Below are 26,865 nucleotides of genomic sequence, written 5' to 3'. Positions count from 1 at the left end.
TGAACTACATCTACTGTTCCCCACCCCAGGAGGGAAGAGAGTTCCAATTATTCACAACTGTCCAAGTGGAATAAAAAACTCCTCATCTTTCTCCCACTCCCGTTCCTAGGATGGCTCCTTGAGCTCCAACTATTTATGTCTACATAAGTGACTTGGATGTGGGGTTAGAAAGTAATGGAGCCAAATTTGTAGATGACACAAAAATAGGTGGGAAAGTAAATGAAGAAATATGCAGATTGATACTTTGGTGAATGGGCCAAAATATGGCAATTGGAGTTTAACATGGATATGTGTGAGGTTATTCATTTTGATCAGGAGAAAGTGAGGACTGCAGATGCTGGACAGTCAAGAGTCATAACGTGTGGCACTGGAAAAGCACAGCAGGTCAGGCAGCATCTGAGGAGTAGGAGAATCAATTTAAGCCCTTCATCAGGAATGTGGGTGGGGGAGTTAGAGCTAAATAGGAGGGGTGGGGCTGGGGGAAGGTAGCTGGGAAGACGTAAGGTAGATGGAGGTGGGGGTGATAGTTTGGAGAGGAGGGTGCAGCGGATAGGTGGGAAGGAAGGTGGACAGGTAGGACAGTTTAAGAGGGCGGTGCTGAGTTGTAGGTTTGGGTCTGAGATAAGTTGTGGGGAGGAGGGATGAGGAAACCAGTGAAATCGATGTTGATGCCATGTGGTTGCAGGGTCCCAAGGTGAAAGATGAGGCATTCTTCCTCTCGGCGTCGGGTGGCTTGGATTTGGCAGTGGAGGAGATCCTTGTATGTCCTTGGCGGAGTGGGAGGGGGAGTTGAAGTAGTCAGCCATAGGATGGTGGAGTTGTTTGGTGCATTAGAAAAGTGGAAAGGCAACTTATTACTTAAATGGAGATAAACTTCAGAGTGCTTTGGTACAAAGGGTTCTGGATGTCCTCATGTATGAATTGCAGAAAACTAGCATGCAGGTACAGCGGGTAACAAGGGAGGCAAATGGAGCTTTGACATTTATTGCTGAAGGAACAGAGTATAAAAGCAGAAAAGTGTTGCTGCAACTGTACAAGGCATTTCTGTACACTGCATCTGGAGTATTGCGTACAGCTTTGGTTCCATTACTAGATGAGGGATGTAATTGTATTTGGTGACAGCAGGGAGGAGGTTGACTAGATTTATTCTAGAGATGAGAGGTCTATCTTATGAAGAAAGATTGAGCAGTATTGGCTAATACTTGAGTTTAGATGAATGAGAGGAGATCTAATTGAGATATATAAGATGCTAAAGTAGATTTAAAAAGTAGACAATAGAAGGGATGCTTCCTTGAGGAACAATCTAGAATGAGAAGTACATTGTACACTACATTGGTTTTGCTCATGTTGGGTATCAGCACACAAACTAACAGCCACCCTCAGACAACAACTCACCAGAACGAAGGACCCGATACCCAACATGAGCAAAACCAATATAGTGTACAAAATCCCATGCAAGGACTGCACAAAACACTACATAGGACAAACAGGAAGACAGCTAACGATCCGTATCCATGAACACCAACTAGCCACGAAACGACACGACCAGCTATCCTTAGTAGCCACACACGCAGATGACAAGCAACATGAATTCGACTGGGACAACACTACCATTATAGGGCAAGCCAAACAGAGAACAGCCAGGGAATTCCTAGAGGCATGGCACTCATCCACAGACTCTTATCAACAAACATATCGACCTGGACCCAATATACCGGCCACTGCAGCGGACAGCTGGAACTGACAACCGGAAGCGGCAGAGACAAACCACTATAAATGCCGGAGGAAACATCACAGAAGCGCTGCACAGGAGGCTCCCAAGCACTGAGGATGTCACCTAGACAGGGGACGAAACGTTTGCAAGACAAATTCCCAGCTCGGCGAACAGAACCACAACAAGGGGCAGTAGATTTAAAAGAGATAAGAAATTGCTTCTTTGAAAGGGTTGTGAATCTGTGGAATTCACTCCTCCAGAATGTGGTGAATACTGGGATATTGAATAATTTTGAGGAGGAGATAGCTGGTGTTTTATTTAATCACGAGTTGAAGAGTTATGAAGAGCAGGCAGGCAAGTAGAGTTGAGGCTGGGATTAGCCATGATCAGAGATATCATCCTGTGGTTGAGTAGACTTGAGGGACTGAGTTGTCTACTCCTTCTCCTGGTTCTTATGTTAAATGAAATAAGGACCTGTGGCTAATCCGGTATCACCTTAGCCATGCTTGTGAATTATTTATGGGTGAGATAGTGCTGAGATAATTTTATCAGCGACCATACCTATGTTGTAGCTGTTGGGTTTGTTTGACAACTTGAAGCAATGGATGACAGTTCATCCCAAATTTCTAAAACTCAGATTTTGAACTTCCATCCTTTTTCCAGTGAATAAACAGTTTCATGATCCGAATTTGTGCATTATGTTGAGGATATGCTGCAAGATTGAATACATTTGAACGACATATACATTTGTTTCACTGCTATTTGACAGGTTGATTTGTCTTTACAGTGGATCATGGATGTCCTACAGCTCTGTGTGATTGTGATGAGCATGTACTTAAATACATTGAAATCTTCCAATGGTCAGAAGCAAAACTTGGACCCAAGTCTAGAAATCTGTATCCTTTACTGCACAGATTTGGTTTCATTGAAAACCAAATCTAAAATCCTACGAACTCCTTTCAAATGTTTAGCCTGACATGGCAAAAAGAACCCTGCTTTGAGAGGGTTGGTGGAACTGAATTTGTTTGTTGGGATTGCCTTTCCAGTGCATTCATTGGACTGTGAACAAAATCTTGCAGAACAATCTCTAAACTGTGGCACTGCATACTTTCCTCAACAATACTATTGTTTAGATAGAAAACTATTTGAAACAAAACGCAAGGACCAGATGCATGCTTTGAAGAACATGATTGAATTAAATGACATTAATCAGCAGTACAAGATTATAGATATCATGTTGAAAGGATTGTTCAAGGTAAGCATAAAGGTTTGAATAGGGTACAGGGCCCTCTGTCCACCCACAAGCTGTCTTCATTACTCACCAGCTTCATTGCTCACCCTGACCACTGTTGGCCTGACCACTGGCTGAGCCAAACTGTTTGCAAACCTGCTGTCCTGTTTGACCACAAGATAAGCTTCTGACCATATATCTGCTCCATCACCAGGACTTCCTATTCTCACTCTGTAATGTTGAAAATTTCTGGCCTGTCCCTGCTTTGGAAGCCTTTAACCATGTCTTTGTCACTTCTAAACTTGACTGTTCTTATACTTTCCTGACTGAACTCCTTTTTTAATAAACTTAAGCTCCTTCAAAACTCTGCTACCTGTGTCCAAATTTCCACTATTGTTTGTCTATTTTTATGCAAACTGACTATTTCAGCAATACCGCAATATTGAAAATATTCATTTTTACTTTCAAATTTCGCCTTTACTTGCATTTTCCTTCCAGATCTCTGCACCCTTCCAACTCTGCCCTTGTAATCACTGTACCATTTACAGCCTTGTTTTCAACATGACCCATAGCTCTGGAGTTAGCTCCTGAAATCTTTCCTTTGAAGATGATCCTTAAAATCTACTTGTCCTAGTATATTCCAATGATTTTGTATTCCTCTAAGGCCAGAATATGTTGTCCTTCCCAAATCCCTTGAACTGAGTGGTTTGTTAGGGCATTTCAGAGGGTGGTTAATAGATACTCATGTTGAGGTGGATGTGAAGTCACTTATAGGCCAGACTGGGTAAGGTGGGCAGATTTCCTTCCTCATTGAATATTAGAGAACAAGATAGGTTTTCAACAACACCTTGGTGTCTTGATCACCATTACTGAGAGTTAAGTTTTATAATCCAGATTTATTATTAGATTAGATTACTAACAGTGTGGAAACAGGCCCTTTGGCCCAACAAGTCCACACCGACCCTCCAAAGAGCAACCCACCCAGACCCATTCCCCTATATTTACCCCTTCACCTCACACTACGGACAATTTAGCATGGCCAATTCACCTGACCTGCACATTTTTGGACTGTGGGAGGAAACCGGAGCACCCGGAGGAAACCCACGCAGACACAGGGAGAAGGTGCAAACTCCACACAGACAGTTGCCTGAGGCGGGAATTGAACCCGGGTCTCTGGCACTGTGAGGCAGCAGTGCAAACCACGTGCCACTGTGCGGCCAAATTAATTTAAATTTAATTGAATTTAAATTCTATCCACTCTAGTAGGAATCCATGTTCCCAGATCATTAGTGTCTATGACATTATCATTACATCTCCATTTCCCCCTTTCGCTGAATCAAATTTTGTTTGATAACATTCTGCTGTCGAATCTTCGGAATCTACATTAAAGTTGCTATACAAGTTATTATCAATTGAGCAGGTACAAACTGATCTAACCCTTGAAAATCAAACATTTTTGAAATAATCCATTGATAATATCACATTTTTCAACTGTGTTTGGTTCAATGAAATTCAAACTTACTGTCCAAATACTGTGACAATTTGGCGAGGTACAGATTGTAAATGCTGCGTCAGATTAGTTATCAGCTTCCCTGCTTTATTTAGTGTAGCTCTTCATTCTCCTTCCTGTGCTCTGTATTTACTTGAACAACCCTTGACCCCGCTTAACTTAGTTGTCCAAAATCCAAGAAGATTTGAAATCCAGTAAGGATTTTATTTCCAAGAGTGCCAAGTTTTACACACCCTTCCTGTAGTTGTGAAACTTGGTGGAGACTGTTCTAGAATGTAAGTCCAAGTTTCTTGTCAAATTTAAAAGCTGAATTATTACCAACCTGTTCTGAGTTATGAGCCCATATGACTTCAGGATCAGCTGCATATCTTTATGCAGGTCCCTCACAGTGACAGACCCAATAGCCTCTTTAAGCCAGTTTCTTAGCACTCAATACCAGAAAAGAGAATCCAGCAATATCAGAAACTAAACAGTTTGATTTTAGAGCTGAATCTGTGCTTTTTCCAGAATGCGTTAGAAAATATGAAATTTAAAGTGAAACTGTTTGATTTTCATTCATTGTAGGTACTAGAAGACTCCAAGACAATACTGACTGGTGCTGATGTGCAAGCAGATGGCCCACTGCCTCATGACGAGAAACTCAAAGATGGTGACTATAGGATGAAAATTTTTCTTCATTTTATATACATTTATTTTGTCCCTTGTTCTGCTTGGCTCTCAGTAAGGACTTAGTGGTAGCCGTCTCATTTTTGAGTCAGTGGGTTATGGGTTCAAATCCAGCCCACAGCCTTCGGTATGTATTCTAAGCTGACACTTCCAACACAAGTTGTTGCACTGACAGGGATCCCATCTTTCAAACCAAAGCACTGTCTGTCCTCTTGATTTAGTGTGGACTATTTCACTTGGAGCAGAACAGGCTAAAACCAGATTTAGTCAAAGATTTCAAAATTTGAATTTTGTGAGAGGGAATGGAAGAATAAAATTGCTTCCCTTTGGGAGGTCAGTGACGAGAGGAGTGTAATACAGGATTTCCTAAGTCAGTGCAAAAAAAGATTAGGTTGGCGTATATGTTTATTTGGAGAAGCCCTTCCTTTTCATTCACTCTATTCCATGCTGCTAATGTGGTAAACATCCACCTAATTCTAAGGGGAGAAGTAGAAGCTCATCTATTTTCCTTAGAGAAGATCTCATACTCCATCAGTGGCAGTTACATTTTCCTCACTAAAGCCAGCCCTCCGCTCTGGTGGAAAATGATTCATGATTTATTTCAGTCAACCTGTTCAGACACACTTCAGGGTGAATAGCATATGAACCCAGGCCTTCTGGCCAAGAGGTAGGACATTACCATTGCACCAAAAGACCCTCCAATTTTGTGTCTTTTTAAAAGCCAGCCTGTTTGCCGGTGTTGTGAGATCTTCTGGGCCAGTGATAAAGACACTACCATTGTGGTACAACAGGTCCCAAAAACCTTTATATATTCCACCTGTTCAGATATTTTGAGACACACCTCACAATAAAAGAAACAGATAAGTGAATAGTTTTAAGTATCGTATTGCTGTAAATCTACAATAGTGAGTAGAGTGGGTTCTTTATTGATTGTCTGTTTTATTGAGCTATGTCTCTGAAATCATAAGTATTAAGTTAGCCTGGAGCAGTATTTTATAGAGGGATAAGACAGTGCTATTTTCTGGGTCTGTACATTGGAAGAAGCAAAAATGGCCCTTAGTAGAGTGATATACTCTTCTTGGCGGATGTAGGAGTTTAGGGAGAGTTTACGTGTTATTGAGCATTATATTGCAACAAATGCCATTGGTTGTGAATCCTATCAGATTCAAGTGGATCGGTTGTGGGGACCGTTAGAGGCAATGAGGAATTTACAAGAGCAAGAAGGTGTGATGGATGGCAGTTATAGGAAGGGAGGAAAGCTGCAGATACTGTCAGGTAGATGGGTTAACTCCAGGACAGGTAAGAGAGGTAGGCAGGTGGTGCAGGAATCTTCTGTGGCTATCCCCATTTCAAACAAGTATGCTGTTCTGGAAAATGTAGGTAGTGATGGACTCTCCGGGAAATGTAGCCGAACAGCCAAGTTTCTGGTATCAAGACGGGCTCTAAGGTAATGAGGGGTACATCGGGTTCCAAGCGGTTGATTGTGTTAGGGGATTGTCTAGACAGAGACACAAACAAACGTTTCTGTCGCTAGCAGCGAAAAATCAGAATGCTGTGTTTGCCTCCCAGGTGCCACGATCAAGGATATCTCAGAGAGGGTGCAGAATGTTCTGAAAGGGGAGAGAGACCAGCAGGAGGTCATTGTACACATTCGAACCAACGACATAGGAAAAGAAGAGATTCTGAAGGGAGAATGCAAGAAATTAGGTAGGAATTTAAAAAGGAGGTCCTTGAGGGTAGTAATACCTGATTACTTCTGGTGCTACGAGCTAGTGAGGATAGGAAAAGGAGGATAGAGCAGATGAATGCGTAGCTGAGGAACTGGTGCTTTGGAGAAGGATTCACATTTTTGGATCATTGGAATCTCTTATGGGCAGAAGTATACTGGACAAGAAGGGTCAATTGCACCTTAATTGGAAGGGGACTAATATACTGGCAGGGAGATTTGCTAGAGTTGCTTGGTAGGATTTAAACTAGTAAGGGTAGGGGGGATCCCATGAGATAGCGAGGAAAGAGATCAGTCTGAGACTGGTACAGTTGAGAAAAGAAGTGAGTCAGTCAGGGCAGGCAGGGACAAAGCAGAGAACAAGGTAGGACTGATAAATTAAACTGCATTTATTTCAGTGCAAGAGGCCTAACAGGGAAGGCAGATGAACTCAGGGCATGGCTAGGAACATGGGACTGGGATATTATAGCAATTACAGACATGTGGCTCAGGGATGGACAAGACTAGCAGCTTAATGTTTCAGGATACAAATGCTACAGGGAAGGACAGAAAGGGAGGCAAGAGAGGAGAGGGAGTGGCATTTTTGATTAAGGATAGCATTACAGCTGTACTTGGGGAGGATATTCCCGGAAATATATCCAGAGAAGGTATTTGGGTGGAACTGAGAAATAAGAAAAGATGATCACCTAATTGTGATTGTATTATAGACCCCCCCCAATAGCGGGAAGTTGAGAAACAAACTTGTAAGGAGATTTCAGTTATCTGTAAGAATAATAGGGTGGTTATGGTAGGGAATTTTAACTTTTCAAACATAGACTGGGACTGGAGAGGAATTTGTTAAGTGTGTACAAGAAAATTTTCTGATTCAGTATGTGGAAGTACCTAGTAGAGAAGGTGCAAAACTTGACCTACTCTTGGGAAACAAGGCAGGGCAGGTGACTGAGGTGTCAGTGGGGGAGCACTTTGTGGCTAGCGACCATAATTCTATTAGTTTTAAAATAATCATTGAAAAGGATAGGCCAGATCTAAAAGTTGAAGTTCTAAATTTGAGGAAGGCTAATTTTGACAGTATTAGGCAAGCACTTTCAAAAGCTGATTGGGGGAAGATGTTTGTCGGACGGCTGGAAAATGGGAAGCCTCCAGAAATGAGATAATGGGAGTCCTGGGACAGTATATTCCTATTCGGGTGAAAGGAAAGGCTGGTAGGTATAAGGAATGCTGGATGACTAAACAAATTGAGGATTTTGTTTAAAAAAAAGGAACATATGTTAGATATAGACAGGATAGATCAAGTGAATCCTTAGAAAGGTATAAAGGCAGTAGGAGTATACTTAGGAGAGAAATCAGATGGGCAAAAAGGGGACATGAGATAGCTTTGGCAAATAGAATTAAGGAGAATCCAAAGGGTTTTTACAAATACATTAAGGACAAAAGGGTAACTAGAGAGAGAGTATGGTCCCCTCAAAGACCAGCAAGGCAGCCTTTGTGTGGAGTCGCAGGAGATGGGGGAGATACTAAATGAGTATTTTGCATCAGTGTTTACTGTGGAAAAGGACATGGAAGATATAGAATGTAGGGAAATAGATGGTGACATCTTGAAAAATGTTGAAACTTTATTGCTGGAACAGCACAGCAGGTCAGGCAGCATCCAGGGAACAGGAGATTCGACGTTTCGGGCACAGGCCCTTCTTCAGGAATGAGCAGAGAGTGTTCAGCAGGAGAAGATAAAAGGTAGGGAGGAGGGACTTGGAGGAGGGGAGTTGGAAATGTGATAGGTGGAAAGAGGTCAAGGTGAGGGTGATAGGTCGGAGTAGGATGGAGGCGGAGAGGTCAAGAAGAAGACTGCAGGTCAGGAAGGCGGTGCCGGGCTGGAAGGATCCGGCTGAGACAAGGTGGGGGGAGGGGGGATGAAGAAACTGGTGAAGTCCAAGTTCATCCCCTGCGGTTGGAGGGTTCCCAGTCGGAAGATAAGACGCTCCTCCTCCGACCGTCGGGTTGTTGTGGTTTGGCGGTGGATGAGTCCAATGACCTGCATATCCTCGGTGGAGTGGGAGGGGGAGTTGAAATGCTGTGCCACAGGTTGGTTGGGTTGGTTCGTCCGGGTGGCCCAGAGGTGCTCTCTGAATCGCTCCGCAAGTAGGCGGCCTGTCTCCCCAATATAGAGGAGGCCACACCGGCTGCAGCGGATGCAGTAGATGATGTGGGTGGAGGTGCAGGTGAATCTGTGGCGGATATGGAAGTTTCCTTTGGGGCCTTGGAGAGAAGTGAGGGGGGAGGTGTGGGCGCAAGTGTTGCACCTCCTGCGGTTGCAAGGGAAGGTGCCGGGAGTGGTGGTTGGGTCGGTGGGGGTGTGGATCTGACAAGGGAGTCGCGGAGGGAGTGGTCTCTACGGAAAGCTGATAGGGGAGGGGAGGGAAATATATCCTTGGTGCTGGGGTCTGTTTGGAGGTGGCGGAAGTGACGGCGGATGATGCGCTGTACATGGAGATTGGTGGGGTGGTAGGTGAGGACCAGTGGGGTTCTGTCCTGGTGGCGGTTGGAGGGGCGGGGCTCAAGGGCGGAGGAGCGGGAAGTGGAGGAGATGCGGTGGAGGGCACCGTCGACCACGTCGGGGGGGAAATTGCGGTCCTTGAAGAAGGAGGCCATCTGTGTTGTACGTATTTTGAACTGGTCCTCCTGGGAGCAGATGCGGCGGAGACGAAGGAATTGGGAGAATGGGATGGCGTTTTTACAGGGGGCAGGATGGGAGGAGGTGTAGTCCAGGTAGCTGTGGGAGTCGGTAGGTTTGTAGTAGATGTCCGTGTTGATTCGGTCGCCTGAGATAGAAACAGAAAGGTCTAGGAAGGGGAGGGAGGAGTCCGAGACTGTCCAGGTCTCTCTACATCTTGAAAAATGTCCATTTAATAGATGAGGAAGTGATGGATGTCTCGAAACACATAAAGATAGATAAATCCCCAGGACCTGATCAGGTATACCCTAGAATTGTATGGGAAGCTAGGGAAGTGATTGCTGGGCCTCTTGCTGATATATTTGTATCATCGATAGTCACAGGTGAGGTGCCGGAAGTCTCGACGTTGGTTAACATAGTGCCACTATTTAAGAATGGTGGTAAGGACAAGCCAGGGAACTATAGACCAGTGAGCTTGACTTCGGTGGTGGGCAAGTTGTTGGAGTGAGTCCTGAGGGATAGGATGTACATGTATTTGGAAAGGCAAGGACTGATTAGGGATAGTCAACATGGCTTTGTGCGTGGGAAATCATGCCTCACGAACTTGATTGAGTTTTTTGAAGAAGTAACAAAGAGGATTGATGACGGCAGAGCAGTGAACATGATCTATATGGACTTCAGTAAGGCATTCAACAAGGTTCCCCATGGTAGACTGGTTAGCAAGGTTAGATCTCATGGAATACAGGGAGAACTAGCCATTTGGATACAGAACTGGCTCAAAGGTAGAAGACAGAGGGTGGTAGTGGAGGGTTGTTTTTCAGACTGTAGGCCTGTGACCAGTGGAGTGCCACAAGGCTCGGTGCTGGGACCACTACTTTTTGTCATTTACATAAATGATTTGGATGTGAACATAGGAGGTATGGTTAGTAAGTTTGCAGATGACTCAAAAACTGGAGGTATAGTGTTACCTCAGACTACAATGGGATTTTGATCAGATGGGCCAATGGGATGAGGAGTGGCAGATGAAGTTTAATTTAGATAAATGCAAGATGTTGTATTGTGGGAAAACAAATCTTAGCAGGACATATACACTTAATGGGAAGGTCCGAGGGAGTGTTGCTGAATAAGGTGACCTTGGAGTGCAGGTTCATAGCTCCTTGAAAGTGGAGTCGCAGGTAGATTGAATAGTGAAGGCATTTAGTATGTTTTCCTTTATTGGTCAGAGTATTGAGTACAGGAGGTGGGAGGTCATGTTGCAGCTGTATAAGACATTGGTTAGGCCACTTTTGGAATATTGCGTGCAATTCTGGTCTCCTTCCTATTGGAAGGATGTTGTGAAATTTGAAAGGGTTCAGAAAAGATTTACTAGGATATTGCCAGGGTTGGAGGATCTGAGCTATAGGGAGAAGTTGAATAGGCTGGGGCTGTTTTCCCTGGACCGCGGACGCTGAGGGGTGACCTTATAGAGATTTACAAAATCATGAAGGGAATGGATAGGGTAAATATAAAAGGTCTTTTTCCTGGGGTGAGGGAGTCCAGAACTAAAGGGCATATGTTTAGGGTGAGAGGAGAAAGATATAAAAGAGACCTAAGGGGCAACTTTTTCACACAAAGGTTGGTGCGTGTATGGAATGACCTGCCAGAGGAAGTGATGGAGGCTGGTACAGTTGCTACATTTAAAAGGCATCTGGATGGGTGTATGAATAGGAAGGGTTTGGAGGGATCTGGGCCTGGTGCTGGCAGGTGGAACTAGATTAGGTTGGGATATCTGGTCGACTTGGACGAGTTTGACCGAAGGGTCTATTTCCATACTGTACATCTCTATGATTCTATAAGTAAAGCTGTCTGGGAAGAGTGCCCGGCAGTCAGTTCTTGTTGAAAAGAACCAACGAGATATAATAGCGAGTTTTGAGAAGATTTGTAGTTCAGGTTGCGGTTCTGGATGTAGGTTTGCTCGCTGAGCTGGAAGGTTCGTTTTCAGACGTTTCGCCACCATACTAGGTAACATCTTCAGTTAGCCTCCCAATGGAGCACTGGTGCTGTAGCTCGTTTTCTATTTATATGTTTGCGTTTCCTTGGGTTGGTGATGTCATTTCCTATGGTGACATCATTTACTATGGTGATGTCATTTTGTATTCCTTTTCTCAGGGGGTGGTAAATGGGATGCAAGTCAATGTGTTTGTTGATAGCATTCCATTTGGAATGCCATGCTTCTAGGAATTCTCGTGCATGTCTGTGTTTGACTTGTCCCAGGATGGATGTGTTGTCCCAGTCATAATAGTGTCCTTCCTCATCCTTATGTAAGGATACTAGTGTAAGGGTCCTGTCATTTTGTGGCTAGTTGACATTCATGTATCCTGGTGGCTGGTTTTCTGCCTGTTTGTCCAATGTAGTGTTTATTACAGTTCTTGCAAGGTATTTTGTAAATGACATTCATTTTGCTGGTTGTCTGCGTAGGGTCTTTCAAGTTCATTAGCTGCTGTTTTAGTGTCTTGGTGGGTTTGTGGGCTACCATGATGCCAAGGGGTCTGAGTAGTCTGGCAGTCATTTCTGAGATGTCTTTGATGTAGGGGAGAGTGGCTAGTGATTCTGGACGTGTTTTGTCTGCTTGTTTGGGTTTGTTGCTAAGAAATCAGCAGACTGTGTTCATTGGGTACTTGTTCTATTTGAAAACACTGTATAGGTGATTTTCCTCAGCTCTGTGTAGTTCGCCTGTGCTGCAGTGTGTGGTGGCTCATTGAAATAATGTTCTACTGCAGCTTTGTTTGTGGATGTTGGGATGATTGCTTTTGTAGTTCAATATTTGGTCCGTATGTATTGTTTTCCTGTAGACGCTGGTTTGAAGTTCCCCATTGGCTGTTCGTTCTACTGTGACATCTAGGAATGGCAGATATCATAGTAAGTCTGTAAGTTCAGTTGCTGGTATTTGTAAATTGCTATCAGTTACATAAATGGATTATTAAAGCACACAATTACTTGTAAGTCAGGAGTGATATAGTAAAGTAATAGAAGTAAGCTAAAGTTAATACAAGCGAAATAGGTTTAAGACTAGGGCAAGACATGGCAAGGGAGCTCAGTCCCTGAAGAAGGGCTCATGCCCGAAACGTCGATTCTCCTGCTCCTTGGATGCTGCCTGACCTGCTGCGTTTTTCCAGCAACACATTTTGAGCTCAGTCCAATGTATTGTACAGCCTGAGGTATGTGGAAAATTTTAGATGCTCCAGACAGACTGGATGACCATTTGCTGGAAACACAGCAGTGCATCCGTTTGGCTAATAGTTACTTGGATATCTCATTTTTAGAAGAGGACGCACCACAACATAAGGAAGAGCAATCAGTGAGCGAATGGGTGACCATGATTTCAAAGAAAGGAAGCAGGCATGTAGTCAGGAAAGCTCCAGAGTGCATCTCCTGCAAGAAGAGATTTTCTGCGTTGGAAAATTATGACAGTAACGGTTCCTCTGAAAAATGCAGTCAGAGCTCAGCTGCACAAGGGGAGAGCACAAAGAGAGGGACAACAGTAGTGGTACAAGATTCAATAGTGAGGGTTATAAACAAGTGTTTTTCGTGCTGTCACAGAGATGTACAGCACGGAAACAGACCCTTCAGTCCAACCTGTCCATGCCAACCAGATATCCTAAACTAATCTAGTCCCATTTGCCAGCACTTGACCTAGGTGAAGGGCTTTAGCTCAAAATGTCAATTTTACTGCTCCTCGGATGCTGCCTGAACTGCTGTGCTCTTCCAGCACCACTAATCCAGAATCTGGTTTCCAGCATCTGCAGTCATTGTTGATACCTATATCCCTCTAAACCCTTCCTAATCATTTACCCATCCAGATGCCTTTTAAATGTTGTAATTGTACCATCCTCCACCACTTCTGTGGCAGCTCATTCCATACACTGCATGAAAAAGTTGCTTCTTTGGTCCCTTGTTTTTTCTCCTCTCACCCTAAACCTATGCTCTCTAGTTCTGGACTCCCCTACCCCAGGGAAAAGACCTTGTCTATTTACCCTATCCATGCCTCTCATGATTTTATAAACTTCTGGGTGTCATGCCTCAGCCTCAGAATGGTGTACAAAATGGAACAACTATTTGCATACAGCAAGCTGCCCTAAACACCAAAGATAGATCATCAAATAATCTGTTTCATTGATATTGAATGCAGGACAAATCTTGGCCAGGATACGAGGCAGATTTCCTCTGCTCTTCTTGAATATAGTGCAATGGGATCTTTTATTTCAATATCCCATCATGTTAACACTTTCAGAAAGAATGGAAAAGTATAAAAATCGAGTATAACATAAGAATTAGGATTGTGGGTCTAATGGTCTCTTCCGCTGGAATATTCTGTCCTTTTGATATATCTGTTTCTGAGACAGTTTTTTTTTTAATTGTAACAATGAGTTTTCTGCACATAATATGCCAATCCTGCCTTATATTTCAGCTTATTCCCATATTGTCGAAAATACAGCCTTCTTTGGAGATGTGACTCTGCGTTTTCCCAAGATTGTCCACCATTACTTTGATCGCAATTCAAACTGGAACCACTTAATCCGGTGGGGAATCAGCTTTTGTAATCAAACGGGAGTCTTCAATGGAGGGCCACACACACAGCTTCTTAACTTGGTGAGAGAGATAAGGGTTAGACCACTTTTTCATCTCTGAAGTAAAGAGCTATTGATCTAGGAATAAAACTTAACGTGTCATGTCAAGATTCAATGTCAAGAAGTCTGTGAAATGGTTTCACAGTCTTCTTCCGCCAGTCTGAGGAAGAAGCAATACCCTCACCTCCTCAGGACAGCAATGCAGGAGGCAGATATCCAAGACGCGATGAGCTGAAGGACTTCTTCTGTGTTATAGACCTCTGTGACTCTAACGCACTGGCCTAACTGCTGCTTTGTGAAGTGATGTGTGATGCTGGGTCTACACCAAAGACACGGACAATTCTGCTAAGCTATACCATGCAGAATTAAAGCTCCACATGAGCCTCCTGTCACTCTCATTCATCATATCCTTTCCATTTGTCTCTGCTTCTCATATGTTGATCTAAATGCATCAGTAAAATTAATCCGAACCTCCCATATGATAGTGAGCTCTCTATAACTAATCTGGGTAAAGAAAGTTCGACTGAAATCCCTACTCAATGTATTGGAAAACATCTCAAATTTATTATTGAAACTCAGCAAGTTTGGCAGCATCTGTGGAGAGAGGAAGTTAACATTCTGAGTCCAATGACTTTTCATTTGAAAGAGTCATATCAAATTTGGATATGTTTATGATTCTCTGTGTCCTCCAATAAAATCCCTTTTTTTAATCTTACTAACTTCTACCTGCTCATTTCAGCCATCTCTTCTGGAGAAACGTGCCTTAGCCTGTCAGATTTGAAAATGATCATCTTTCAGATCCAGCCTCCTGAATCTTTTGTTGTACCACCTTCTATGCTTGTAAAATGTGACCAGTAAGTTAATGCACAAGTTTAATGCAAGTTCTTTGCATCTCAATTCCGATACCTAAAAATGATGTCCAGTGCTTTGTTTGCTTTATTTTTATGTCCTTCTGTCAGCTTCAACTACTTTTAGAACATTCTGTATCTGTCTGTGAGGAGTCGAGAGAGAGAGAAAGAAGGGGGAAAATGAAATCAAAGTATTAGTTTTGTAAAATTTCAGTTGTTTCGTAGTAGTAATATCAACCTAGCATTGACACTGCATTTAAAAAATCAACTCTGTGTCCAGCCAGCTTATACTAAGTTCACATTGACAGAATACATGAACAAACTTTATGCTTTTTATAATTTTCTGATTAAAAGACCCATTGTTTATTCTAGTTTTTAAAAATTGATTTGTGGGATGTTGGTACCTCCAGGTGGCCAGCATTTATTGCCTGGCCCTTGTTGTCCTTGAGAAGGTGCTTCATGAACAGCTACAGTCCACCTGCTGTGGGTTTAACCCACAACGCTGTTAGGGAAGGAATTCCAGGATTTTGACTTAGCGACAATGAAGAGAACAGCAAGGTATTTCTAAGTCAGGATGGTGAGTGACTTGGAGGAGAATTTGTAGGTGATGGTGCCCATGTACCTGCTGTCCTTCTGAGTGGAAGCGGTCCTGGGTTTGGAAGGTGCTGTCTGAGGATATTTTGATTTTCTACAGTGTTTTTTTGGAGATAGTTTATGCAAGCATTTTCGCTGGACATCAGTGGAGAACCTTATAGTCTCAATATTACGTATCTCTGTGAATTTGAATACTTCAAAAAGTATTTTAATTGCATCATGCCCTGTGCTTGCTGAATCTGTATCGGCTCCTGATCTGGCAGAGGGAGATTTTATTTAAATTTAAAAGTGTCAATCTGATTTACATACCTGTCCAAGGACTCACTGCTCCCTTTCTCTTTAATCTCCTCAGGTCCCATAGCTATCTGAGATATCTGAGCTTCTCCAATTTACTACCTGTTGTGCATCTTCAATTTTCATCACTCTACATCAAAAACCTTAAACCTTTGGAATTCCTGAAATAAAATTGTCTGTCTTTCTTTAAAATACAAAAGTTTTTGTTATCCATCCTTATGCAACTCATTGTTGAATTTTGTTTGATAATATTCCTATATAGCAACTTACAATCATTTATCACACTAAAGGTACTATATAAATGCAATGTATTCTTACCAAACTTTCACCCTGAAGTAAAGCCAAACTTTATGTTGCGTTTGATAAGACATCCTTATTTTTAAAGAGACATATATTAATATATCTTTTATTCATCAAGTGCATCACGCAGTCCATTCCATGCAGTATCATGCAATTGATAGCAATGGTGAGTCGTATACAAAAATACAGTCAGAGAAAGATCACATGGTCCAGCAAGTCTGACCTAGACTCAATCCATTTTTCATAATGACTGCGCACCCTTTTCTCCATCTGCAGCCATATATTTTCCAGGCGAAGCAAGAAAGTGACACCAAAAACATTTTTTTTTCAAACTAAAACTCATGCCTCAGATTCCCTCAGGTACTTGAAACCATCTCAGGAAATTATATATTTGACCATACTTACATGAACTGGTAATGTCTGTCCTTGCTTCATTTCAAGACATGCAGAGAATCAGCACATCTTGACGTTAAATGTTATCTAACCAAGGATCAATAGAAGGATGCAATGGTGCCCTTTCTGTGGCTCTGTTAATATAACCAAATTACGTGATGACTCGTGCTTTTCTGTATTGGTGGTAGACCCTAAGTGATCTGTGCACCTCGATGCTTTTCCCTGTATGTCGATTTCTGTTTATTCCCAATAAATGTTAAGTATATTCTGTGTTAGTCATCGTAGCATGCTTCACACTGCATTTTCTAGGTTAAATACCATTTCCACTGTTGAAAAATTGTTGTAAAAACAAACTCTTCACTTCATAGATGATGAGTTAACCTTTCAAGTCCAATAATCTGCAATCCATATTGGACTCAGTGTTATCTCTGTGTTTCTCTCCACAGATGCCACCAGATCTTCTAAGTTTCTCCAACACTTTCTGTTTTTATAACTGTATTGAATTGTTGTTGTTTAACAAATCAGATAATACAAAACTCAGTACTCAGAATCCACTAAGGTGTATATTTTTAAAAGTGCACTGCTACTTCCCAACTCAAAGATGCCTGTTAACTTAAATCCTATATAGCTACATCAAATCTTCCCTCAATCCCCTTTGAATGAAGAAGAACAGCACCAGTTTTCTTTCAACACTTGTGTGACTTGGGCCTTGCTGGGTGGGGCTGCATTTTTCCCATCCCTAGTTGCTCTTAAAAAGGTAATGGTGAGCTGCCTTCTTGAACAGCTATAGTCCATGTGCTGTAGGTAGACCCATTATGCCATAATAGGAAGGACCTCCAAGATTTTGACCAAGCAGCAGTGAATTTTTTTGCTAAAATCCCCCATCCCTGGAACCATTCTTCTGCAACCCTTTTGACATTCTTCCCAAAGTGTGATGAGAGCTGGACGCAATACTTTAGTTCTGACCTAACCAGGACTGTGTAAAGGTTCAGTATTCAGCATCCTGTTTTAGTAGTCAGGTCCTCTAATTATGATACCCAGGATCCCATATGCTGTGCTAATCACTCTCTGAATATGACCTGACATCTTCAAAAATGGATGAATGTGCGTCCTGGGTCCCTCTGTTCCTTCAGACTGTGCCACTAAGTGTGAATTACCTCTCCCCATCCTTTCACCAAAATGCATCATCTCTCACACACATTAAATTCTGTGAGCCTTGTCTGCCCATTCTGCTAGCCTACTGTCTCCTGTTCCAACCAGTTATCATCCTCACTATTTGTCATTCCATCATCTTTGGGAGCAAATTTTAAAACTTGACTTGAATATTGGAATACAGAGTAACTTATAGAGAACGTGGACCCACCATCAACCCTTGGCGACTGCCAATGTTTACCATTCTTTAGTCTGAAAAATAACCATTTGGCATAACTGATTGTTTTCCTTCCATAAACCAAACTGACACTCACCGTACCATTCCATGTGTCAGGTTTGATGTGGTACTTCATCAAAGGTTTTATTAAAATCCATAAAGACAACATCCATTATATTCCTTCATTCACTTCTGTTACTTTGTCAAAAAAGAGGATTAGTGAAGCCTTTTGTACATTCATGCTGGATGTCCTTTATTAACTGAAACCTTTCCCACATGCCCATTGATTACTGTTTCTGTGAACTCATTCACCATTGATGTTATACTAACTGCCCTTATAATTACTAGGTCAGATCTTCCACACTTTCTTGAATAGAAGTTAAAATATTTTCTTTTTATTCGCATTTCAGTATCAGCAGCATTGCTTGCCTACGGTTTGTTGATTCGCGAAATGATAACTGATTGCGATAAGTGGATTAGAGGGAATGATGTGTTCGAATGTCAGGTAGAGACTTCATAGAAGGTTGGAGAACATCTGGATTAGAGACTTGGACCCAGAAGTCTATCAGTTATTTCACTGTCACTGGGTCAAAGTCCTGAAAATGTATTTTTAACAGCATTGTTGGGGTATCTATACCATATGGGCTGCAGCGGTTCAAGAAGGCAGCTCACCATCACCTTCCCAAGGTTATTAAGGTTGTGCAGCTAATGCGGTCCCAGCCAAAAATGCCCATATTCTTGAACAATCTTTTGAAAAAAGAGAGATACAGGCTATTTGATGGAAGTCTGAGGTTGAATATTTCTGACTCTATCCTCCTGATGAAAGAAATATCGACTCTTTCAGATGCTAATTGCTGCCTATTTCGAATAATTTGCATCACAGGCAGGTTAGAAACTCTAGCCCTTGGAATCTTATTGATTTTGTGATGTTCAATGTTTAGTATGCAGAGATAAAAGTGCTGAATTTGTATGATATCTATGTTTCCTTTTTCAATACAGATGTCACAGGAACTTGGGATCAGTGAAAAATCTCCAGACTATAAAAACCCATTTAAAAATGAAAATGAAGATGTAAGTAAATACCCTCCCAATTTAAAGAAAACCTTTCATTTTGTCGGTTGGTAAAACAGAATTTAAGTATTACTGAAAGAAGACACATTTGTCAGTAGTGGAGGATGATGTGGGTCTGGAAATCAGGGAAGAGGACAGTGATAAACTGGAACAAATTAGCATTGAGAAGAATGGGGAGTTGGCAGACTTGGAACTGAATAAATCTCCAGGCCCAGATAAGATGCATCCCGAATTCCTGTGGGAGGCAAGGGAGGAGATTTCAGTGGCTCTGACATGAATTTTAAAATCATCTTTGGCCACAGGAGAGGTGCCAGAGGACTGAAGGTCAGCTAATATGATACTGCTATTCAAGAAGAGTGGAACAAAACTACAGTCAGTCTAAAATCTGTGTAGGGAATCTATTGGAAACATTTCTGAGGGACAGAATTAATCTCCACATGGCGAGGCATGAATTAATTAAGGATGGGGAGGTAGTGCATATCTAATAAATTTGATTGAATTTTTTGAGTCAGTGAATAGTTGTGACATTGAGGATAGTACAATTAATGTCATCTACTTAGGCTTAAGTAATACTTTTTACATAGAGGACTAATGAAGAAGCTAAGAGCAATGTAATTTGGCAAATTGGATCTAAAATTGGCTTAGTGGCAGGAAGCAGAGGATGGTCGTTGAAGGTTGTTTTTATGACTGGAAGCCCATGTTCAGTGGCATACCATAGGGCTCGGTGCTAAGTTCCTTGCTGTTTATAGTGTACATTAATAATCTCATCAATATAGGAGTAAGATTACCAAGTTTCCAGTTGACGCAGTAATTGGTGGTGTGGTAAGTAGCAAAGAGGAAAGATATAGGTTACAGGACAATGTAGATGGGCTGGTCAAATGGCTGAACTTTGGCAAATAGAGTTTAATCCTGAAAAGTGTGAGTTAATGCATTTTGAGAGGACTAAAGCTGCAAGGGAGTACATGATGAATGGCAAAATCATGGAAATGGTAGTGCGGACGATCAAAGAGAGCAAGGTGTACATATCCATAGATCCTTGAAGGCTGCAGGACAAGTAGACAAGGCGGTTTAGAAGGCATTTGGATACTTACCTGATAGAGAAAAGACAGACTGGGGTTATTTTACTTCGTGTAGAAAAGCCTGAGGGAGAACCTGATGAAATGTACAAAGTTCTGAGAGGCATAGACATAGTAAGTAGGGAGAAAGTTTTCCCCTTAGTAGAGGGATCAATAACAAGGGCCACAGTTTTTAGGCAAGGAGCTGGAGGTTTAGCGAGAATTTGAGAACTTTTTTGTACACCTGGAGAATTGTGCATATCTGGAACTCACTGCCTGAAAGGGTGGTTATTGTTGGAACTCTCAAGATATTAAAGAACTAACTAGATGAACACTTGAAATGCCAAAGCTTACAAGGCTGTGGGTCAAGTGCTGGAAAATAGGATTAGCATAGATAAATGTTTGACCAGTGTGGACATAATGTACTGTAGGGCCTCTTTCCGTGCCGAGAAACCTCTATGACTCTGTGACATACAGGGAGTCTGTACTTGGGTTTCTGATACTATCGAGGAGAAAGTGAGGTCTGCAGATGCTGGAGATCAGAGCTGAAGATGTGTTACTGGAAAAGCGCAGCAGGTTAGGCAGCATCCAGGGAACAGGAGAATCGACGTTTCGGGCATAAGCCTGAAGAAGGGCTTATGCCCGAAACGTCGATTCTCCTGTTCCCTGGATGCTGCCTGACCTGCTGCGCTTTTCCAGCAACACATCTCCATTTCTGATACTATCACCATATAATGTATATAAGCAATGATTGCCCAATTATGCGCTATAGAACATAACAGTGCAGTACAGGTCCTTCAGCCTCGATATTGCATCGCCCTGTGAAACCAATCTGAAGCCCATCTAACCTACACTATTCCATCCTCGTCTGTATGCCTATCTAACGACCATTTAAATGTCCATACGGTTGGCAACTGTTGCAGGCAGTGCATTCCACACCTCTACTACTCTGAGTAAAGAAACTACCTCTGTCCTATATCTATCACCCCTCAATTTGAAGCTATGCCTCCTTGTGCTAGCCATCACCATCCAAGGAAAAAGGCTCTCACTGTCCACCCATCTAACCCTCTGATTATCTTATATGACTCAATTAAGTCACCTCTCAACCTTCTTCTCTCTAACGAAAACAGCCTCAAGTCCCTCAACCTTTCCTCTTAAGATGTTCCCTCCATACCGGGCAACATCCCAGTAAATCTCCTCTGAACTCTTTCCAAAGCTCCTTCCTTATTCTTGCAAACAGAACTGTACACAATATTCTAAGTGCGGCTGCACCAGAGTTTTGTACAGCTGCAACATGACCTCATGGTTCCAAAACTCGATCCCTTTACTAATAAAAGCTAACACACCATATGCCTTCTTAATAGTCTTAACAACCTGGGTGGCAACTTTGAGGGATCTATGTACATCGACACGGAGATCTCTCAGCTACATTACCAAGAATCTTAACATTTGCCCAGTACTCTGCATTCCTGTTACTCCTTCCAAAATGAATCACCTCACACTTTTCTGCATTAAACTCCATTTGCCAAGCTCTGCAGCTTACCTATTTCCCTCTGTAAACTACAACATCCTTCAGCACTACGCACAACTGTAGTGACCTTAATGTCGTCTGCAAATTTACTAACCTACCCTTCTATGCCCTTATCCTGGTCATTTATAAAAATGACAAACAGCATGGAACCAAACAGATCATTGCGGTACACCATTAGTAACTGAACTCCAGGATGAACATTACTCATCCACCACCACCCTCTATCTTCTTTCACCTAGCCAATTCCTGATGCAAACTGTTAAATCGCCCTCAATCCCATGCCTCTGTATTTTGGCAAAACATTTAGCTTTCATGTTTTAAACTGTTAGAAAACCTAAAATCATTTAAAAGTTTTTTTTTAAAGAGTTCTTTGTTCTACTGTAGTGTTAGTCTTGATTCGGTTGGTATCACTCTCATCTCAAAGTAAAAGTTGTGGATTTAGGCCCCAGTCTACAGATCAAAAGTCACTGAGTGTTCAGAAGAAACATTCTGCACGGAAGGAAACTATTTGGCCGTGCAAGGTCTCTGCAAGAGTAACTCAATCCCACCTCCTATCATTTTCCTGTTAGCCTTGGAAATCTTTCCTTTTAAGGACCTTATCTGAATCTGTTTTGAAAATCAAGGCCGAGCCTGCTCCACCACACTGTCAGACAATGAATTCCCAATTTGAACAAAAACAATGCCACAGAGGCCGGAATCCCATCACCAAGTTGCCCTTTATTTACATGTGCATTGTACTTGAAACTGGTCCGACTTCCTCAGAGTCAGAGTGAACAGAACCTGTGACACACCTGTTTATATCTGTCAGCCAGGACTCCCCAATTGAATCAGGTTAACAGCTCAATCAGGGAACTCATATTGTATGAGGTCCATCTGCCTGACATCGTCACAGTCATTACACAGCCCACTCGCTGAGTAAAACCTTTTAACCTCACATTGCCTTTAGTTTTTGCCCCAACTTCTCCAGCCTTTCTTTGTATCTGCAGTGTCTCATTCCTGGTTCCATTCTCCTAAATATATTCTTGAACCTCTCTAAATCATTCACACCCTTCTCAAGTAATGCCTAGAATTAGACACAATATTCTGGTTGTGGTGAAACATGTTCTGTGAAGGTTCATCAGTAATTCCCTATTTTTATACTCTATATGGCTCAGTTTATAAATGCCAGATATTGTACACTGTTGCCTGATGTGAGTAAAGAAATAATCCACACTGACATTCCAATGCAGCACTGAGGGAGTCTAAGACTGTACTTCTACTTCAGATGAGACATTAAGCTAAAACCAAATCTGCTGTCTCACAATACATAAACAAGCCAATGGCATTATTTTGACAAAGAACAAAGGAGTTATCCCTGATGTCCTGATCAATATTTATTCCTTAATCAACATCACTGAGATTGTCTGGTCATTGTGGAATTGCTATTTGTGCGATATTTCTGTATAAACGTGACGGCCATGTTTCCTACATTAGAACAGTGACAACAATGAGACACTTATTGGTTTTAAATCTGTTCTTAAATTTTAATTGGACATTAAAAGATCACATGATGCTATTAAGGGAAAGCATGGATGCTGCTGGAGTCCTGGCCAACACAATTGGAAGGATATGATAGGAGAGGGTGCAGAGGAGATTCACCAGGATGTCTCAAATATGAAGAGAGACTGGATAGCTGCGTTTAGAGACTGGATAGAGGAAGCTGAGGGGGTAGCTGACTGAGGTACAAAACAAATATGAGAGGTCTAGATAGAGTAGACTGTGAGAATCTTTTCCCTATGGCAGAGGTGTCAAGGACTAGAGGGCATAAATTTAAGATGAGTAGAAAGTGGTTTAGAAGATATCTGAGAGAGAATTTTTTTTCACCCAGACAGTGGCAGAAATATTGAGCAGAGACCTATCCTCTCACGACATTTAAGAAGCATCTGGGTGAGTACTTAAAATGCCAGTGCATAGTAGGCTAGAGACCAAGTACAGGTAAATGGGATTAGTATAGTTTCTTGCTTGTTGGTCGGCATAGATCTGGAGGGCCAAAGGGCCTGTTTCTATGCTGAGAGACTCTGTAACATTCTTCCTTCAATCAAAAATAAAGCTGGTTAATACTGGAAAGCATCATTGCTGACTTCAGGGTCTCAAATTGGTGAGAATGTGGAATTGACTACTACAAAAGTTGTTGAGGTGAATACTAGAGCTGCACAGGATATGACAGAGAAAGGAATAAAAGGATATATCAAACGTATAAATTAGGATCAGGAATAGGCCATTTGGCTTCACCCTGCTTTGTCATTCAAGGCTGATATGATTTTGGCCTCCAATCCACATTTCTATCGACCTCCTGATACCCTTTGACTTCATATTAATCAAGAATCCAACTACTTTTGCCTTAAGAAAAGGTTCAATGATCTGGAAAATAAATGAAGAGATGAAGGAAGTTCCAAAGACACTCAATCCTGAGGGAAAAAATTCTTTCTTCTGTCTTAAGTGCAAGACCCTTTTGTTTTAAACTGTATCGCCTTGTTCTGGACCTTCTATAAAAGGATCAATTGATAGGGTGAGACATATTAACTGGATTAGCAGAAAGCTTGAGGGGATATAATTTAGGCTATCTGGGCTGAATGGCCTATCTCTCTGTTGTGATTTGTATGACAGCCAGTGAAAATTGGTGTCGAGGCCTTCCCTGTCTTACATGGAATGTTCAATTCCTCAGGTATATGGAATATAACCAGGGATCACTTTTGTGCATGAGTATTTATCTATGTCCATTATGTTGACAGTGTACATGTACATGTAAGTGGCGCATTCAGAAATCATGAAAAGGAATGACAAAGTTAGTTTCTAGAAGGATAGAATGTGATGTTAAACTTGTAAACTCTGGTTAAGCCACACTTCGACTGTCTAGGAACAAATTTTATCTCCCATTGATCTTGAATGTTTCTGTGCTCTTTGTACAGCCCAAGCAGAAAGCCCTCCTTCTTCCTGCTCTGTTTTCATCCCCCTTGCTGTACCCTTCATTCTTTTACATATACCTTGAGAATAGCAGCATGGGTTTGATGTTCAAGTTTGGAATGGAACTTGAATATTTGAATGTAGCTCTGAACTTCTAAGCTGGTATAATTCCTCCCACTGTTTAGTAGCCATTGTTGATCCACTGTAATTTCTATTTGACAGTTTCTCCACAACAATGATGCTTTTCACAAAGCTTTGAAAGACGAGGAGAAAAGACGACGAAAAGAAGACAAGAGGAAGGAGCTTCGAAAAGGACCCAGGATTACAAAGACACGATCCGAGTTGTGACCTTGAGAAGACTGTCTGTCAGTGGGACCATTTTTGCTGTTGGATGGAGCTGTTTGAACCCTTTCACTGGCACAAATACCTATGTACATTTTGAATGAAATCCCCTCAGGATGGCAGTAACCTGTTCAGGTTTGCTCTCACTAGAGCTGCTTTCTTTCCTTTAAAAGGGAAGTACCATAAAGACAACAATTGTTTTGGTTTATGCAATTAAAACAGATGGCATCTGTGACTTTAATCCCTGAAACGCTGGTATGAATCTCAGAATGTGATGTAACGTGCTTTGATTGTTCCATCATCATCAAACAGCAATTATAGGGAACAGCATGGCCGTCATATTATAAGTTGGACTTTTCCATTTTCACAATAAAATGCAAGGTCTGAATACAAGTTTTTTTTCCCTAACAACTGGTTTAGACTCCTGCAAACATCTGCAATACATAAACAATTATACCTCTTGCTTGAGATTTCAGTTCCTCTACTCACCCAGCCTGAGACATTGTGCCAATTTAAATGAATGAAATGAAATCTAAAAAATCTAGCAAACAGAAAACCCCAGCTGTGTAGATACTGTGAAGTGACAAATAGATTTACACTAATGAGATATTTGAAGCAAATTAGAATATTTTCCCTGCAATTTTATTTTCATCTCTCGCTTTATCTGAACTGCTTTCTGACTTTGCGAAGCACCCAAATGTGTGGTACAAATCATTCTCGTTTTCAATCAGTTCATCCCTCTCTAACACTATCATCTGCGGTATTTCTGCACATCCCCAAGTTTCTTTGCTCCACCACTAGTGCTTTCATCTGCCAAGATCATAAACTCTAAATCTTTTCTGAAGGCTCTATGCCTTTCTCCCTTAACATCACTCCTTAAAACCTACCTGCGCTGTAATCTTTGTGTAAAATGATCTTAAGTTTTGATGGATAACACAACTGTGGCATATCTTGGGACATTTTACCATATTAAAAATGCCGTGTGAATGTAAATTATTGGTATAAGCATTTAGACGCCAGTATTTGAGGGGCCCGATTACAATCAGCAGAACGTGGAAGTGTCAAGAAGTCAGGTGTACTGTGATTCAGAGGAATGGAATTTCTAGATTGACCCATTTTGGTGATGCAAAAGTCATCTGTATTTTTATTCAGATGTTTTGCACAGATATTTTCACCCCTTTTTATTTTTTTTTCAAGCTCCATTCTGAGTCCTGCCACCCTGTGCCAACTACCAAACTTCCTGTTAAATTCCCTTGGGAATATGGTGAGAATAGAAACAGAAATTGATATAAATAGTGATTTCTCATAGGAAAAGATGGCTTAACCTTTATGAGGTTTTGTTTAGTTTGCAGGTTGTTTTGTTTTTCTCGGAGGAGATAATTAAACAACATCCTGAATTTAAGTAGCACTTTACCAAAAATATCCTCTGGAACTATATAAGCTGTGTATTTCATTAGCCATGGGGTTGAGTCAGGGACAAGGGGAGGAGATGCTACAGAAGTGATGCTAGTCAGCCTTGAAGTTAAGTGTATGAGCAAATAGTTAAGCTGGAGACACTGGCAAGTACAAAGTCTTTTATTCACGTTGAGCCAGAAAGACAACATATAAACAAGAGGTGTTGAGCAAAGTAGAGAGGCAGAGCTGGAAATGATCAAACATGCGGGAGTTAAGAGCAACATAAGAGACGAACGAGGATACAAGAGAAGTCTGGTTTCTCCATAGGCATCAGTCTGGACCAGTTGTGTTGAATGGTGTATCAGTGTGCTGTAAATTCCATGGTATTTTAGGAAATTTTGTGAAAATCTATGAACCTCAGTACCTGCTCCAAATAAACCATCTATAGGTCCAGGAACTTCCATTCTTTTTCCCAACCACCTCAACTAAGTGGTTTCGTGGTATCTTATTTGCTTCCCTTTGCTGAGTTGGTGGTGGTTTGTTGCAGTTCACTGAGGGGGTCAGAGTTGCTGTGCAATGTGTATTTTTACCTGTGTGTTATAATCTGG

General features: G+C 41.7%; 1 protein-coding gene across 3 annotated transcripts in view; it reads left to right on the top strand.

Moving 5' to 3' along the window:
• The window catches only part of ccdc134 (coiled-coil domain containing 134), a 28,779-nt gene extending 3,524 nt beyond the window's left edge, over positions 1 to 25,255 (top strand). For 2 of the 3 annotated variants that reach the window (XM_043679953.2, XM_043679954.2), the window contains exons 2-7: positions 2,502 to 2,610; positions 2,848 to 2,969; positions 5,020 to 5,104; positions 13,963 to 14,144; positions 18,920 to 18,991; positions 24,743 to 25,255. In XM_043679953.2, coding sequence (XP_043535888.2) covers positions 2,508 to 2,610; positions 2,848 to 2,969; positions 5,020 to 5,104; positions 13,963 to 14,144; positions 18,920 to 18,991; positions 24,743 to 24,868 — 690 coding nt within the window. In that variant the 5' untranslated portion in view covers positions 2,502 to 2,507 and the 3' untranslated portion in view covers positions 24,869 to 25,255. The remainder of the gene's footprint in view (positions 1 to 2,501; positions 2,611 to 2,847; positions 2,970 to 5,019; positions 5,105 to 13,962; positions 14,145 to 18,919; positions 18,992 to 24,742) is intronic. The other variant, XM_087978372.1, reaches the window with a different exon arrangement.
• The last annotated feature ends 1,610 nt before the right edge of the window (positions 25,256 to 26,865 follow it).

Source organism: Chiloscyllium plagiosum, unplaced genomic scaffold, assembly GCF_037043375.1.
Source record: "Chiloscyllium plagiosum isolate Xiang-an unplaced genomic scaffold, Cpla_swu_hap1 HiC_scaffold_33, whole genome shotgun sequence".
NCBI lineage: Eukaryota > Metazoa > Chordata > Chondrichthyes > Orectolobiformes > Hemiscylliidae > Chiloscyllium > Chiloscyllium plagiosum.
Note: the sequence above shows the minus strand (reverse complement) of the source record. Positions and strands in the feature narration are given on the sequence as shown.